Here is a 19101-nt window from a genome sequence, read left to right on the forward strand (position 1 = left end):
AAAATATCTTTACTGTCACTTTTGATCAATTTAATGCATCCTCCTGAATAAAAGTATTTCCAAAACTTTTAGTATTGTATAAATGGATCAACCAAATAAAAGCCCTAAATTACACAAAGTTTAACTGTGTGAAAGATCTGACAGTACAAGCTTCGTTTTATACAAAAATTCATGATGTGGCCCACACACGAAACTCAAGCAAAAGAAAAAAAAAAAATCTAAATCAATCAATCAGTAATCCATTCTGACATTAAATGTCAGACTGAATTGAATGCAACCGTTACATAAAAACTGCTGTATGGATGACTTGCGCGGAAACTCGTTCTGCTTGTGTTTTCTGAATAAGGCCCAATGGGTTTTAAGCATGTCTCTGCATATGTATGCATTTGTATGTGTGCATATCAGCTCAACTCTGACTCACTGTCACAAGACGATTATTCACTCAGAGAGTGTTTTTTCCCACTTCTACGCTTCAACGCAATTAAAAAGACAGCAAGGAAAACAACCTGATAGCAGAAACTCTTCAAACACCATGGTAAATTTTTTTTACACTAGGTAAGACATGCTAAAAAGTGGCTGAACCGTCTCCACACGTTTACAAAAACCAGACACAGACAGTCGGTTCTCCATTACTGCACCTTTTCCCAGCACAGGGAGGCTGGACTTGGCCATATAGATATCCTCAATTCTGGGAAAAAGAGTTTGAAATGGTAATTCAGTGAATACTAAGTTTCTCTTTCACGTCTCTGACAATAAGACTCTTTCTGTGCGGGGCGCGCAGAGCTCCAGCTGTGCAGGCCGGTCCGCCGTGCCTCCCATGATGCTTGGTGTTGCAACAGCTGCCACCGTACTTCCTGTTACTGATTTGGGGGATGGTTTCTGCAGGCATCCACTAATGATCCGCAGACATAGGAATATGTCCTTGTTGTGCAACCCAGTGCAGCGAGCTTGTGCAAACCAAACACAAACAGTTCTCACACATTTCTAAAAAGTCCGGTAAACAGAAGCCTTGCCGGGAAATGCTAAACTACCTCCAGGCCACACTAAACCCTTCCCCCCTCGTCCCTCAGCTTGCAAAACAAACATCCACAGTACCTGTTGCGCAAAATTGTGAAAGACAGACGGAATTTCATCCTGACACTCTCGTCCTGCTAAATCGAACTGAGTTACCCATCTTTCTTCACCCCCTCCTTTCTTCAGAGGGAAAGTATGAAACAATACGTGGTAAGAACATCTGCAACTAATCATCTGTAACTACATCTCAGTACAGACGTAAGGTACCACATATGGTTAAGAACCAGGAACTGTTGTGAAAATATTAAAGGAACTGCAGATTATTATGAAAGGGGTAAAAGAAGGGAAAAGGAGAAGGGAAAGTAAAAACTGCTTGGATTTTAAATTACTCACAGGACCTAAATTACTGTAAGTGGAAGCTGATATAGACATGTGACTACAAATATATCAAGTGTAACTATGGCAGATAAGACAAGGTTTCAGCTACCAGTAAAGTGAAGCTTAACTATATCAGTGACAGAAACACAAGAGATTTAAGAAGGGTGAGGAGAACAAAGCGCTGAGTGTCTATGAGGCCTGGGACACTCTGGTGGGATTCTTATGAATGGACAACTCTTTCAACAAGGCCAGAGTTAGGGTAGTTCTCAGATGTATGGAATATAAAACACTGATGCATCAAATAACAGGAAAGAAAAGTAGTGATCCTGTTATAGTGGTTGCTGAAATAATACATATAATAATGGCAAAATAAATGAAGATTATCTGAATAATCCTGCAGACTTTTTTTTTTTTTGGTGAAAAATCCAGTTGGCCGCTATGTCATATTCACTGTGTATGCAAATGTTGCATTACCAGGTCTTTATATGTGGAAATATGGTTCCCAGTACACAAAGACTTATTGTATTTACCTGTTGGTTACAGTGTTCACTTCAATTTTAGTCATATTTTTAACAATTGTTTTATTATAGAACAAAGATGTTTTAATTCACTACCAGTCAAAAGTTTTTGAACACTAAGATTATTAATGTTTTTTAAAGAAGTCTCTTCTGCTCACCAAGCCTGCATTTATTTGATCCAAAGTACAGCAAAAACAGTCAAATTTTTAAATATTTTTACTATTTAAAATCAAAGCTAAATTTTTAGCATCATTACTCCAGTGTTGTTTTCGTCAACGATGACGATGACGAAATCATTTCGTTGACGCCACTTTTTTTCATGACGATAACGAGACGATGACGAGGTAAAAATGGCTCGTTGATGACTAAAACATGACGAGACGTGTGTGAGTTTTCGTTGACGAGACGAGAATAGACGAAAATGTTAGTGGGTGGTCCGTCAGACGTTTAAAATGCATGACATTTCTGCTTATTGTGCATGCCAATAAAAACTTAAAAAGTATCTGACGCTATGGCAAGCCGTTTTAGCATTAAATACTCTTTGCTATACTAGTATGGCAAGCCGTTTTAGCATACCATCCTTGTTTGTCTTTTATGTTCTAAAACATTCCTTCATCATTGTAATTATTGGTGAAAATAGTCGATCCGGAAGCTCACATTGTGTTGAACTATAGATCTGCTATTTTCAGAACTTATAAGTGACACTACCCAACAGCAAAATACTTACTAACCTACATTAATTTGTTAAAAGACTACTTTTCCCCCTTTTTTTGACTAAAACTAGACTAAAACCTTTTTGACTTTTCGTCGACTAAAACTAGACTAAAACTATCACATATAGAAGTGACTAAAATTTGACTAAAACTAAGAAGCATTTTAGTCCAAAAGACTAAGACTAAGACTAAATCTAAGACGGTTGTCAAAAACAACACTGCATTACTCCAGTCTTCAGTGTCACATGATCCTTCAGAAATCATTCTAATATGCTGACCTTCATATTAGAAACATTTTAATATTATCATAAATATTTTAAACAGTTGAGTACTTTTTTTTTTTTCAGGATTCTTTGATGCATAAAAAAAAAATCCAAAGATCAGCATTTATCTGAAATAAAAAGCTTTTGTAACATTATACAATATATCATTTTGCTTTTATTTAGCAAGGATACTTTAAATTGATCAAAGGTGATGATAAAGACATTTATAATGCTACAAAAAATTCTACTCAGCTGTTTTCAGATGTTTTTTTTAGCAGCACATCAGAACATTAGAATGATTTCTGAAGGATCATGGGACTGGAGTAATAATGCTAAAAATTCAGCTTTGAAATCACAGGAATAAATTAAACTTTTACATATATTCAAATAGAAAACAGTTATTTTGAATATTAAATGTTTCTAAATTTTAAAATTTTAGTGTTTTTTACTGAGACTTCTTAAAAAAAACATTACAATTCTTACTGTTCAAGAACTTTTTTAAATCTTAATTTTTTTATATAATTATATATTTTTACATCTTGTTTTAAAATGAATTGATATCGTTTTATCAAATTCCAAATTATTATTTCCACGTTCATTTAAAAAAATATTACGGCTGGGTTTTGACAAAGTCACAAGCTTGCAATGCAATTTGATTTCCAATTCAATTCAATATTGATTATTTTGGATACATATAAAGTACAGTACATGCCAAATTTTCTCAAGGAAAACTGAAGCTGTCAGATATACATGAGAGTCAGTTGGTACTACATTACTATAATATTGTAGGTTAAAATTAACTAATTCGTATACAAACGCTTAAATTACCCTCACTGAAGTTTATCAGACCAACAAGTTTATGGCCACCGAATACGTTTTTTCCGATTGAGCGATTACATGAGACAAGATACGCATTACGGTAAGTTTTACTCTTTCTTTTAACATACCCTTGGATGTTCATTCATGTTTATTTTTTTCTTTTCATGCTGAAACTGGTATCAAAGCAGAGGAGATGATAATTTCACCTGCACTTTTCTTGAATCGAGGATGGTGATGTCAAACAGCGTCAAAACGGCATTTATTGTTTGAATATTGTAATAAATGGACAGAATTTAAAATCTAAAACTTTGTTTCAGATCAAAAGTAAAGCACAAAGCTTATTGCTATTTATTAGATGCAATGTGCACTACAAAGTTCCGCTCATTAACTAAAAACAGGCTAGACTATTCGATTCTTGGGATTTAAGAATCAATATTGTTTCGTAAAAATGAGATTCGATTAAAATCAATAATTCTTTTTTTATTTTTTAACCAAGCCCTAGTAGGCATCATGTAAAATAAATATATTTTTAATTGCAGCATGTATTATTTACTCTACTTATTATTTAGAATGTGTGTACATCAGCTTTATATCAACTGTCAGCCATTCTACTATTGACATTGGCCAAAAAAAAAATATATATCCATATTGGTCAACCACTAATGATATATAAACTAAATAGTTTGATAAAGCATAGAGCAAACAAGTAAATAGACATGCGGAGGGAAAACACACACTAACAAATGTATCTACAAAGAGACGTACTGACATACGGACAAGCAAACAAATGTACAAACTTACAAATTAAACTAACATATGAGAGACAAACAATAAGCCAACAAATCAAACAAACAACGGATAAACAAAAAAACATGTATTTAGAAAACGTACAAGCTACAAATAACAAATGCAAATTTGTATGACAAGCAATGACTGAAATAACAAATGGATGGATGGATGAAACAAGTAAATGTTTGTTAAAAATAAACAAACATACAAATGAAAGCACAAACAGCTGATTTGCATCTGACACCAGATTAGCACTTGACTAAAATGTCACCGTTTCACCAATATTGGACTCATTTTGCTAAACTACTACTATCCTTTTAAACAATATGTTTGCGTTTTGGTGAAAATAAGTGCAGCAGGTCTCAATGAAAGCAATCGAAAACAACAGAAATATGTACAGGAAGACACATGAGTCACACTTCACTTGACTGACTGAAGACACCAGCAGCCTCTAGAGCTCAGATACATCTGGACTAGATGTGGGCCATTCTTAAAACTGCAGGACAGCTATTACACAACCAGCGGCAAGGACGTCCTGAACCAATGAAGTGTCGTGACACCCTCAAGCATGACTAAGAACTGATATCGCCCACCACCCCTCACACACTGAAGATGAGTTTGAGTGTGCATCCTGCTCTGTTTTCAGGCTTTTTACAGGGGAGAGCGGTCACGGGGCACATCTGGAGTGCTCATCTGCCCAGCATGCAACAGTTATAAATCACTCCCCCCTGTGAGAATCTGGGCCATACAAGTCAATGCAGCACCATTACTGCAATGCACCGCACCCCCCACTATCAAATAAACCTTCTGCATCACAGAATATCTGCGGCATATAGGCTCATTAAAAAGACTCATCCATCTCCTGTCCTTCCATTCCTCCCGCCTTTCTTTGCAAAGTGGCCACACAGAGTCATTAGGGATGTGGCTGTAATAACAGTTGTCCTATACACACCGAAGAGCAGAGGCTGTTGATTTATAGGTCCAGTTAGAGGGAGATCAGAACTTTGATAACATATAATTATCTCAGCCCTGGTGGCATAGAGCCTCTGGACACGGTGTAATTGAACGAGGATGCTCTGATTTATGACCTCTTTGAGGAAGTTTTGCGGCTGGTTTTGTAAAAGGCCTGGGAAGCGACATAATTGGTGGCGTAGGTGCTCGCAGCATTAAACCTACAGTGAAGCTGAACAGAAGAGATCTGCTGTCTTTGAGAACATCAAAGATCAATGTCAGAAGACTTCGGAGAGTTAATGTCTGTTTAATGGGGCCATATTAGACGTAGTTTTATGCTGCGGTAAGACTCCTGTATGCAAATGACCACTGTTTAGCATCCTTTTTTTGAAGATATATGATTGGTTTGTTTAAGAAAAATACATTTGAGTTGTTTTCTGCTAATGTTCTCCTACAGTGAGTTGCTAACTGCTGCAACTGGATCAGAGAACAAATCATTAAAACTAGTTTTGTGAAAAAGATTAACCAGTTCATCGAAGACTCAAAAGAATGATTGATTCATGACAGACAACTTTTACAATTCATAAGGACCACTTTTATGACCCATTTACATCTTTTTGAAGCTTGAAAGCTTCAGTCTCCACTCATTTCTACTACATAGAAAAGAGTTACAATCACAGTCTTCAAAATACATGACCCTGGACCACAAAACCAGTCATAAGGGTACTTTTTTTTTTTTAAATTGAGATTTATACATCTGAAAACTGAATAAATAAGCTCTCCATTTGTGTATGGTTTGTTAGGATATTTGGCCGAGATACAAAAAATCTGGACTCTGAGGGAGCAAACAAATCAAAATATTGAGAAAATCGCTTTTAGCTCTTAGCATATATTTACGATAGGAAATTTACAAAATATCTTCATGGAACACAATCTTTACTTAATGTCCTAAAGACTTTGGAATAAACAGGGCTCTACACTTACTTTTCTTTAAAAACTTAGGAGCACAGACAAAATTTTAAGAGCGCCTTCTAATCAATAATCAAAAAATCTGATTATAAATGAGCCGTCCCATTACAAGGTGATATCTGACTCCTTTAAGTGATTTACAGGGTAATTTTGGTTTTACCTTTGTAATGGCATTATCCTACCTTTATTAAAAGTATGTCATCTTTTGTCAGTTTAAAAAAATATATATATATTTTATAAGCTTTTTAAAATTTCTAATTAAAACAACAGAATAAGAACAAGTAGAATAAGAATAAGTTGACAATCTTCATGTTTAAAGGAACACTCCACTTTTTTTGGAAATAGGCTCATTCTCCAACTCCCCCCGAGTTAATAAGTTAATTTTTACCGTTTTGAAATCCATTCAGCCGTTCTCCTGTTCTGGCGATATCACTTTTAGCATAGCTTAGCATAGAACACTTAGGCCAATTAGACCAATAGCATCGCGTTCAAAAATGACCAACGAGTTTCGGTATTTGTCCTATTTAAAACTTGACTCTTCTGCAGTTATATCGTGTACTAAGACCATGGAAAATGTAAAGATGTGATTTTCTAGGCAGATAAGATTAGGAACTACCCTCCCATTCTGGCATAATAATTAAGGAAGTTTGCTGCCGTAATATGGACGCAGCAGGCGCAGTAATATCACGCAGCACATCGCAGCACAACGTGACTAACTGCATGCACAGGGAGCGTTCCTCGTTGGAAGTTACCTAGCTGGGAACTAATTTCAGGCACTGTGTGATATTACTGCGCCTGCTGCGTCCATATTATGGCAGCAAGCTTCCTTGACTAGTACGCCAGAATGGGAATGTAGCTCCTAATCTTATCGGCCTAGAAAATAGCATCTTTACAATTTCCGCCGGTCTTAGTACACGATATAACTACAGAAGAGTCAAGTTTTAAATAGGACAAATACCAAAACTCGTTGGTCATTTTTGAACGTAATGCTACTGGTCTAATAGGATTCAATGATCTATGCTAAGCTATGCTAAAAGTGATATCGCCAGAACAGGAGAACGGCTGAATGGATTTCAAAACGGTAAAACTCAACTTATGAACTCGGGGGGAGTTGGAGAATGAGCCTATTTCCAAAAAAAAGTGGAGTGTTCCATTAATGAGGCTCAGAGGTGGCATGAGTGCAATCAAATTCATAAAAATATGTTGAGATTAATGTTTTAAATATACAATTTTAAATACAGAAATATTAAATGTTTTAAATAACTGAAAAGATACTTTAAAAATAAACTAAATGTGCCAATAGGTGGCGGCAAGTCACTGATTTTATTACTGAATCATATTCATTTGATTCATTCGAACGACTGATTCATTCAGGAATAAAGCAAGTGACTGTCTTTATGAATGGGAAATTGAATCATTTCACTAGATTAATTTAAAAATGCACATTTCGTTCATAAACTAAACAACTCTGTGTTTGAATGGAGATGTGCAGCGGCTCAGTTGTGACATGTTTCAGACCATTTTTGACGACAAAATAGAGCAAAATCAGGCAATAGTGTTATAGTCAGACAATGGAAGTCACTTAATATTAATTTCTTGTTTATTTAACTGTTGTATTAAAATCAATATTTCTTTTACAAACTCCCTTAAAAACCATTCAAAGCTGTCACTCATCTTATTTCATAGAGATCTCACAAAGTTCCATAATAATCAACGAAGCTCTCTATACTGCACAATCAATCTCTTATTTACACTCTCTCTACACTTTGGTTATTAAATGATTCGTGAGATATGTCTGTGATACATTACTCAACATTGCAAAAACACGTAGAAACATTTGAAGTTCCCCTGAGCGCAAACACAAATATGCTGATTGTGTCAGTCGCACTGGTGCTCCTAAATATTTTTTTTCATAGTCTGAAATGGCCACACTGTAGAGCTGTCTAAGGGTGCAAAAAGTTCTTAGCAATGCATATTACAGTTTTTATACATTTATGGTAGGAAATTTACAAAATATTTTTTATATCTTTACTTAATATCCTAATCATTTTGGCATAAAAGAAAAATATAATTTTGACACATACAATGTATTTTTGGCTATTGCTACAAATACTGGTCCTACTTTTGTATTCCACAGAAAAAAATCATACAGGCTTGTTTAATAAATAATATTTACAATGACGATAATTTTACAATAACCCTTTAAACATTGTGTAACTTCCTAAAACTGGCTGCTCTTGGAAGACTTTGTGTCATTGGGACACATTCAAGGGTCACATTCTTTTGTGCTCTGGTAGACAGCTGAGACTTGGTCTGGATGGGAGACTGAGACAGAGCCAGAGTCTAGGCTGCTAGATTACTCAAACGAACCTGATCAGTTCTCTAATCACAATACAGTCCGGAAATTTCCCAACTATACCAAGAGACGTGTAGACATGGTCTTTGAGTCACTCTGACGTTCCAACTGAGGTCCAGTAACTCACAGCTGGGTCTGAGACATCAATTCCTGATGCACAGGGTCCAGACTTCCTGTAAAACTATTCTGAGACACTGAAGCTCCATTTTAAAACCTAGTGAGCTTCCTTTCTGTCTACATAGGCAGCTGAATTATGAGGTTCCATCGCTGTTAATAATAGTTAAGAGTGCTGTCAAATCGATTAATCTCGACTGATCACATTTAAAATAAATGTTTTAGTTTACAAAGCATGTGTGTGTGCTGTTTATTTATATGTATATGGAGAAAAATATTTTAAAAATCAGGCTTTTTATTATGTTGTTTTTATTGTGTTATTTATCTGTATTGCTTCAGTTATTTATAAAATAAATGTAATATATATTGATATATAATCAAAAAAAATATATAATATATATTTATAAATACATATACACACGTAAATATTTATTAAATATATAAACGTATGTTTGTGTATTTATTTATATATACATATAAATATTAATAAATACAGCACATGCACATATTATGTAAACAAACTTTTATTTTGGATGCAATTAATCGTGATTAATCGATTTGACAGCACTAATAATCAATCATCATAATCAGACAAATTCATTATATTTTTGGCTATAATTATTATTATTATTATTATTATTAAATAAGGTATAATATTTTTAGTTTAAATACTTGTTGTCTATTTAAATATTTTATCAACTTTTAAATGTATGTAATTAACATTTACCTTTAAGTTGCTAAAACAATAATAATATAAATAATATATATTTATATTATAACACCATAAATATATAATTATTCAATATATAATAATAACCAGTCAAACCTATTCGGTATTATGATTCACTTATTATTATTATTATTATTATTATTATTATACACTTATTTAACAATATTACTCTAATATTATAATATATAAACAATTATAAATGATTATTCATTATAATGATGATAACAGTTTTGGTCAAATTGGCAAGTTGGCTGATGATGATGATTAATTTATTATTAATATTAATAATGATTGTTTTATTTGTATAATATTTTATAGGAAAACGCAGAACTGCAGAATCAAGTCATAAAAACTGAAAAAATAAAAATCTGGTTTAACTTAAAGAAATTGTCAGAAATACATCACTGCGGTGCAGCAGAATATATGTAATACTACTACTACTAAAATTATGAATTATTAAATAACTTTTTTTAAGAATAATCACACAATATGTTTAAATTTTAATAGCAAACCCCTTTGTTTGCCAAAAAATAGAGTTTACTACTTAATAAAAGATCAATTAAATTAATGTTTCATGCATTCATTTGATAACCAGAAAATGTACAATTCACAATACAGAATTTCTAAAAAAAGAAAAAAAAATTATAGGGCTATTGTAAAAAATAAAATGTAATTAAGTTGCTTTTATGTGTTCAAATTATCAGACGTTTAAACGGAATTTGGTATCAAAGAACGTGAGAAAAAAATAAAACTTCATATTTAATTTTTTTAAAATAAATGCATGTTAAATTGTATAAGTTTCATGACTTTAATTGATTAAGCAACCTTTCGATTTAATAAAGACGAAAAATGAAACGCTATTCATAGGGCCCTATGTCAAGTTGTTATAATACTAGTAATAAATAATAATAATAACTATTATTATGACAGTCATAACTGTTATTATCACCAACTATTAATACATTATAATCATACCTATTATCATCACGAAACCTCAAAAGTGAGCAAGCTGGAACAGCGCTCTGCACGTGAAGTTACATGCCACAGTTTAATTTGTGACACTGCAAGCTAGATCAGTCTTAAAGAGTAAACAGGGTGTGATTTTTCCAGCAACAATAAACTACTGTGCGCTAACTGGCCGTCCCACCCTGCACACCCTTCCTGAGAAACTGCTTCCTTGGCGTGCTGGCGAACGGCTTTCCCTGGCACTCCGACACCACATACACACACAAAGAGAAGAAAGTGTTGCATCTTAGACCTCTGGCTCTCTGTACCCATTATCCCTCCGTACTGGAACACACAACCGCACTTGGCAGCGTCTTCATCAGAGAGCAGCCAATATTTAGTCTGAGCTGGCTTTCAAGACACATTGATCACAGGAAACGTCCAGCACTTATCAACAACATGCACATCAGCACAGTATTTAGTATCCTGTGAATCATTAGGGTCATTGTCTAAAGGTGCAACCATTAATTGAATAAAGTTCTGTACAAACGAAGACGACGTGACATTAAATCCTTTTGAGAAGACGTCCTACAGTGTGACATAATATACTCCATCTAGAACTTTTTTGCCACTTCTATTTAAACAAACCAAAAAAAAAATGCATTCAATCAGCTTTTTTGAAACCTCATTTTAAAGATGTGCAATGAATGACTAGTCGACGTAATACTGGTTTCATGTTCACATGATTTCAGCAAAACACACACTTTCTGTTCCATTATGTTGCACTAAGCCAAGATGTGTTTGAAGCCAAGAACATGATTGAGAAGAGGGTATTTTTAACTTCTTAAAAATGTCTTAAAAAAGGCAACATTTAAAAGCATGAAATGGAACAACATCTAAAGATGCGCACATGTGTAACAGCGGCGACTTAAACAGGATTAATTTAAAGAAATTTTCCTGGAGTGGTTTTTACTCTGTAAAATAACAGCTAAAATAAAACAGACTGTCAGCACAATAATTTAAATAGTCTCTAAAAATATAAAAATAGGCCAAATATTCTAATTACATACTAGTTATATAAACCTTCGTGAGCCATTCCTACCTCATAAAAAAAAAATCTCCAGAAGGAAAAACAATTAAGAGCTGGGGGTGAAAACTTTTGAACAAAACGGAAACGTGTACATTTTTCTTATTTTGCCTAAATATCATACTTTTTTTCTTTTAGTACTGCCCTTCAGAGGCTACAGAAGATACTTACATATTTCTCAGAAGACAAAATAAGTTAAATTTACCCTGATCTTTAAATTCCAAAAGTTTTAACCCCCTTTCTCTCTCTTAATGCATGGTTTTTACTTTTGGAGCATCAGTGAGCGTTTGAACCTTCTGTAATAGCTGTATATGAGTCCCTCAGTTGTAGAGCCCTGCACGGGCCTTAAATCTAAGCCCTAGCCCGGCCCTGGCCTGAAACGCACAGGCTGTAGCCCGGCCCGTGTCCGACAGCTTATCAAAAATTTTGGCCCGAGTCCGACCCGAAGCCCGTCTTTTTTTCCGCCAAACAGCTTATACTGTTACAGCCATTAAAATAGACCAGATTCGTATTTAATAGAAAGTTTATGTTTTTTCGTTTTTTTTTTTTTTATCAGAACAATTTAGAGAAATGTTTGGAGTTTTTTGTTTGTTTGTTTGTTTGTTTTTTAAATGTAAGTTTTAGTTTTTTAAGTGACATCGATATCCAAGCGGTATGTGGTCCACAGTGAGTTTACTCAATTTAACCTATATATCAAATCAACACTTGACTAGTCTACAATGATATAAAACAAACATCAATATATCACAATGTTAGATTTAAAGTTTATTATCACCATCTCAGAACAAAGGCATTTCAAACTGGGCAGGCAGCTCTGCTGCGCAAAACCGGAACATACAAAGTCGCAGTGGTAAAGTAAACGAATAATGAACAAATATATAAAGAATTAATAATAATATAGAAAACTTCAAAAACACAACTTTACCACGTGGCTGAAAATCTCTGTGCTGCGCAGAGTATGTAAGCGAAGTGGAGCGGCAACAATTTCCCCCCGCGCTCCTTGCATTTAATAATCGCTCTGCTCCAGCTCCACTCCTCGCTCACTGATATCAGAAACACCGCTCCGCGTCAAAAAATAAATAAATAAATAAGTATGTGTGAAATGTAACAGTCCTGTTCATAAAATATAATAAAATAACAGGAGATTTTCAAACATAGTGTGCAATATTTGTTCCGACCAGCGACCACAGCTGATAATTGTCAGCATTAAAAGAGTATTGCTGCTTTATCCAGTGCAAAGTTTGTAATGAAAATAATACGTTTTCGTCAGTTATTTTACCTACAGATCACACTATTTCTGATTTGAGTGATCCATCTCTATCAAGCTGAACATGTTTAACATATGATTTCCTGCTTAATGTGCAGTTATATTATGGACCATTGGCATGAATTGTACTCATGATGGAGCGGTGGTGGAGCGCTCTTGAAGAGAGTGAAAATCATGACGCTCCGACTTTTAAAAAAATCCGCTCTTTCCTCCATTCAAAATCACACCGCTCCACTCCGCGCTCCGCTCATACTCTACTATGCGCGAGTTAGGCATCACTGGCGCTTCCGGGGACGCACGCATTAAATCTCATTAAACTTTTTATTTTTTTTCTAAAGCAGGCCCGAAGCCCGATATGCGTGCAAGTTATGACGTGAAAATTGGCCCGAAGCCCGGCCCTAGGGGCAAAAAAAAGTCGGGCCCCGACGGGCTCGGGCTCAAATGCAGGGCTCTACTCAGTTGTCCTCAGTGTGAAAAAATGGATCTCAAAGTCATACAGACATTGTTGGAAAGGGTTCAAATTAGGGGTGGGCATAGATTAATTTTTTTAATCTAGATTAATCTAGATTAAATCTTGGAATTAATCTAGATTAATCTAGATTAAAATGGCTAATTTGAATTCTGCTGAAGGCATTCAGAATATGTGTGCTACCCAAATAATGACTAAAAGTAAGTCTTTGAGAATGGATCATAAAGCTCATAAAGCTGTTCTATGATAATTTGTTGATGAAAATAAATTATGTTCATTAAGATGTACTGTTTACTAACTAACTAACAATGAAATTATTCTTTCTACCTATTAGATTGTGTTTTTTTAACGTCAACACCTACCCAACCCTAAATTTAGCCCTTACTGTAATAAAAAAAAAAACAGTATTATTGTTGTACAGTGTGATAAAAATATACATCTACGTATGTATATCTATGGTAGCCAGTGTTTCCCCTACGTTTCCAGCTTTTGGGGGTATACAGTATGATATGATGCTAGTTTTCTCAAATGAAACGGTAAAAGTGACACTCACAGCAGTTTTGGAGATTGAGTTGTTCATGTGAGATGCAAATGCCAAAAATTACCGGGAGCGTCACGTGTGTTTCAGTATGCGTGTAGTAAAAGCTCGTCTCCATCATTCATACATACAGCTAGGCAAACGGAACATACCGGATTTATATTAAAACGGTCTTTTTGCATTTCAGTTTTCACATACACTAGTCCATATCGCGATTTGAATTAAGTGACAGACCAACATTTGATTTATGAATCCAAAAAACTACGAATTTACGTGGCATTTCGCTATAGTAGATTCGGTTTTTATGAATGGAGGACGACGCGACCCCGTCTGTGTTTTGGCGGAGGAGACGTAAACACACGACCATATTCTATAGTCTTCGGTATACATCCGCGTTAAACTATCAAGGTGAAAGTCATCATAGCTTGCGTAGTTTAGACCCAGCTCCCAACCCAAATTTGAGAATAGATTAACGGCGATATTTTTTTTATCGCACGATAAGAGTCTCACGTTAACGCAGCACGTTAACGCCGATAACGGCCCACCACTAGTTCAAATACACAAAAATGCTGAAAAAAACAAACAAAGAATTTGTGGGACGTGAAGGATTTTTCTGAAGAACAGCGGGCAGTTTAACTGTTCAGGACAAACAAGGGACTCATGAACAACTAAAAAAAACAAACAAAAAAAAAAACAGCTGTGGATCAATCAGGTAACAACACAGTATTAAGAATCAAGGGGATGTAAACTTTTGAACAGGTTTTTTTTTTTATAAATTCAGCTATTATTTTCTCTTGTGGGCTGTATGTTAACATATTTTATGTGAAACATCTTATGCAGGTCAGTGATAAATAAACAATAACATGCATTTTGTATGATCCCTCTTATTTTGGTAAAATAATTAACATTTTGCAGATTCTAAATGGGGGATGTAAACTTTAGACCTCAACTGTATATATTTATATTTAAATGTAATAAATCCTGCCTCGTGTTTGCATGTTTCACATTCGTGAATCAATCTGAATGAAGAATATAATGATGTTAATAGGAAGAGTAATTTATAAAAGTAAGCAATTAACTCACACTTTGTTACATCAAAATGGCATGAAAATATGATGTGTAGGAGTTTTTAGTGAGTAATCAGCTTGGCGAAATTTGAAGTAAATCTAAAAGACCCATTTATCGAGCTCTGATGACTGATCATCTAAAAAAAAAATTTAAATAGTGTATGTACATGTATATATAAATTTATATATATATATCATTATGTAATACATATAATTAACTACCCATGCATATATCTACATGCACGCTTACATTGGTAAGATACTAGTGTATCTGGCCAATGACGACATGCCATGCTGCAAAATGCAGGTCAGCATTATTAAGTACCATGTCAGCATGCAATTCTGTCGCAAGGAAGTTATATGGAGAAGTACAGTTCATCGCTGCCCTCTTTTTCCCAATGCTTGTGTTCATGACGCACTTTGTGGTTGGACTCATTTAAGTCCAGCAGACTGGGGTGTCAGAACTTTGGAAAAGCCTTTTTAGCAGTAAACAAGCAAGGGGAATATTTTTTTTCTTTTTTTTCCCACATTCTAAACTAGGAACCTGCAGGATGTTTAATCTTGTCTGAACACAGCTACAGTAGGAACAAAACCAGACCAGGCAAATGAGACAGACCTAATAACACAGAAACTCCCTACAGGGCAGGAATGTCTAGGTGATGTAAGAGTTGATGTAAACGGTTGATGTTAAATGTTATGAAAGGTGTCGTAGCAATTGCTGCAACGGTTTGGGCAGTAAACAGCGTATCCTTGACATCCTAAAATCACAGTTATTGTGTTACACAATCTAGCACAAACACGTCACTGACGGTATGTCACTGTGAAGAGCATGTCGTCAGACACTAATTATATGTTTTCCAGACAAACATTAAGACTAATCATAGACTGAGTCGAATCAAAAGAAATAAATACGCAAAGTCCTTTCTCTCTCACGGCAGATGGGAAAACTGGGGCCGAAAACACATCATGAGAACATCATTTTATTACAAAACCATGTGATTTTCTTTCGTCAATGAGAACTGAGGATGTTAACAAAAAAACATTACGAAAGTAGCCTAAAAGACTCATGCACCACATTTCAAGTCTTAGTCATCAAATCTTGACATCCACCTTAAATTTCCTTGGAGTATATTACAGAGAAATAATAATGTCTGATTCACAAAAAACAATATGTTCTTTTAAGTCATTTCTTGTTAATGAATTACTTAATCCAGGTAACAAAACTGGTTTGAATGATCCATTCATTAATTAGACTCAGTCTGTTTCTCCAGCTTGATCTGTTCCTCACACAATCACATGGTACATACAGTTGAGGTCAAAAGTTTACACCCCCCTTCAGAATCTGCAATATTTTAATTATTTGACAAAAAAAAAGAAGAATCATGCAAAATGCGTGATATGGTTTGTTTAGCACTGACCTGAATAAGATATTTCACATAAAAGATGTTTACATATAATCCACAACAGAAAACAATAGTTTATTACAATTTATAAAAATGACCCTGTTCAAAAGTTTACATACACTTGTTTCTTAATACTGTGTTGTTACTTGAATGATCCACAGCTGCATTTTTTTTTTTGTTTAGTGACAGTTGTTCATGAGTCCCTTGTTTGTCCTGAACAGTTAAACTGCCCGCTGTTCTTCAGAAAAATCCATTAGGTGGCACAAATTCTTTGGTTTTCCAGCATTTTTCTGTATTTGAACTCTTTTCAACAATGGCTATATGATTTTGAGATCCATCTTTATTACACTGAGGACAACTGAGGGATTTTTTTTTACAGAAAATTGAAACGCTCACTAATACTCCAGTAGAAAAAAATCATGCATCAAGAGGCAGGGGGTGAAAACTTTTTTAATTTGAAGATAAATATGTTACTTATTTTGTCTTCTGGGAAACACGTAACTATCTTCTGTAGCCTCTGAAGGGCAGTACTAAAGAAAAAAAGAAAAATGAGATTTCCATTCTGCTCAGAAGTTTTCACCCCCCCTGGCTCTTAATGCATGTTTTTTCCTTTTGCAGCATCAGTGTTTGAGTGTTTGAACCTTATGCAACACAAAAATGCTGAAAACCCAAAGACTTTGTGATTTGTGAACCTGAAGGTTTCTGAAGAACAGCGGGCAGTTTAACTGTTCAGGACAAACAAGGGACTCATGAACAACTATCAATAAAAAAAAAAAAAAAACACAGCTGTGAATCATTCAGGTAACAACACAGTATAAAGAATCAAGTGTATGTAAACTTTTGAACACGGTCATTTTTATAAATTCAACTATTATTTTCTTTTGTGGACTATTTGTAAACATCTTTTATGTGATTTATTTTGTTAAAATAATTAACATGTTGCAGATTCTGAAAGGGGTGTAAACTTTTGACCTCAACTGTAGTGTAAGAGAACTACTTTTATGAATTTTTTAATTGTTTTAGCAAACAAACAAAAACCTTGATTTTCCTTCGGAAGAAATTATACTACCATTTCTTCAAAGAAGGACAACCATTTTCAGCACTGATAATAATAATCAAAGTGTTTTTTGAGCACCGAATCAGCATCACAGAATGATTTCTGTATCATGTGACACTGAAGAATGAAGTAATGGCTGCTGAAAATTCAGCTTTACCATCACAGGAATAAATGACATTTTAAGAAATATTTAATTAGAAAATAGTTATTTTAAATTGAAATAATATTTAGCCATTTTTATTTTGTAATGGTTTTAATATTCCTGTTTTATTGTATTTTTGATCAAATTAATGCAGTACTTAGGGAGCAAAAGACTTGAACTATGAAGTTCTGTTTATGAATGAACTATTAATTTGGCAGCACAAATCTGTGATCACAGGTACAACCCCAAAAAAGAAAGCAAACCATGAAGGCCTTAACAAATAAATTTGTTAAAGGGATAGTTCACTTAATGATGCCTACATCTTCCGCTGGAACTCCACTCTTATGAATGCGTATATGAGATACGCGTTTTAAATATGGATATTTTTCTTACACAAATGCACTGATTTGCTTCAGGAGGCCGTTATTAACCCCCCGGGGCTGTGTGGAGTACTTTAATGATGGATGGATGCACTTCTTTGGACTTTAAAATCTCAACAGCCATTCACTGCCATTATAAAGGTTGGAAAAGCCAGGACATTTTTCAATATAACTCTGATTGCATTCATCTGAAAAAAGAAGTCAAATACACCTAGGAGAGCTTGAGGGTGAGCAAATCATGCAGTAACTATCCCTTTAAGTTCATGCTTAAGAAAGAATTAAGAACATGGTACTGACGGTGCAGGCTGAGGGAGATGTTGATGGTCTTCTCCTCCGTGAAGCTCTTGGCATTGGGGAATTTGGCACACTTGAGTTGGGTGGCAGAAGGGGAGTCTCCCATGTGGATCCAGCACACGGTCTCCTGGGCGTAGATAAAGTCCATAGCGGTGGTCTGCTTGGTGTTGATGGAGATGGGATTGGCTCCACTCAGAGAGGTGGCTTGGATGTTCTGGGAGTTGGCTATGAGGAGGAACGGATGCCGATCTACAGGGTCTTAAACATAGATAGGAAAACACGGTGAGGCCTTGTCCTCAGGATTTGACCACACAGAGAGCAATACAAAAAAGGAAACAGAGGATCAGCAGAAACTATGTTCATTTCCTACCGTTCTTGGCTTTGCAGGAACGGTTGTCTGGTTGAGGCAAGTAGCCCTCCACACAGCTGCAGGTGTAGGAGCCATCTGTGTTTGTGCATGTCTGACTGCAAGTCCCGTACACTGCACACTCGTTAAAGTCTGACGCAGAGAAAGCCACATGGTTAAAAAAAAAAAAAAAAAAAGTCACATACTTCTAGTCTTCACTTAATTATAAAATCAAAGTTATTCAAAGCTCACCTTTACATCTCTTTCCATCTTCTCCCACTTCATAGCCATTCCTGCAGTAGCACTTTGGACCCGTCAGTGTCACTGAACAGCTGTACTGGCAGCCCATGATGGTGCAGTTATGAGCATACTCTATAATATAGGAAACAGAGAGAACAGACTGTTAGCAAAGAAACATCCACATCCAAATAAAATATTATACTGAAGAGATAAAATAACTGGTAAGTAGGACTGGAAAAATTTATAACATTT

General features: G+C 35.0%; 1 protein-coding gene across 1 annotated transcript in view; it reads right to left on the bottom strand.

Annotated features, from left to right (window-relative positions):
* lrp1ab (low density lipoprotein receptor-related protein 1Ab) overlaps positions 1-19101 on the bottom strand; it is a 198379-nt gene that overhangs the window by 80803 nt on the left and 98475 nt on the right. Inside the window, exons 6-8 of the mRNA XM_073822691.1 lie at positions 18862-18981; positions 18634-18762; positions 18267-18521 (exon numbers count right to left, since the gene is read on the bottom strand). Of these exons, the coding sequence (XP_073678792.1) occupies positions 18267-18521; positions 18634-18762; positions 18862-18981 (504 nt within the window). The remainder of the gene's footprint in view (positions 1-18266; positions 18522-18633; positions 18763-18861; positions 18982-19101) is intronic.

Source organism: Garra rufa, chromosome 18, assembly GCF_049309525.1.
Source record: "Garra rufa chromosome 18, GarRuf1.0, whole genome shotgun sequence".
Classification (NCBI taxonomy): Eukaryota; Metazoa; Chordata; class Actinopteri; order Cypriniformes; family Cyprinidae; genus Garra; species Garra rufa.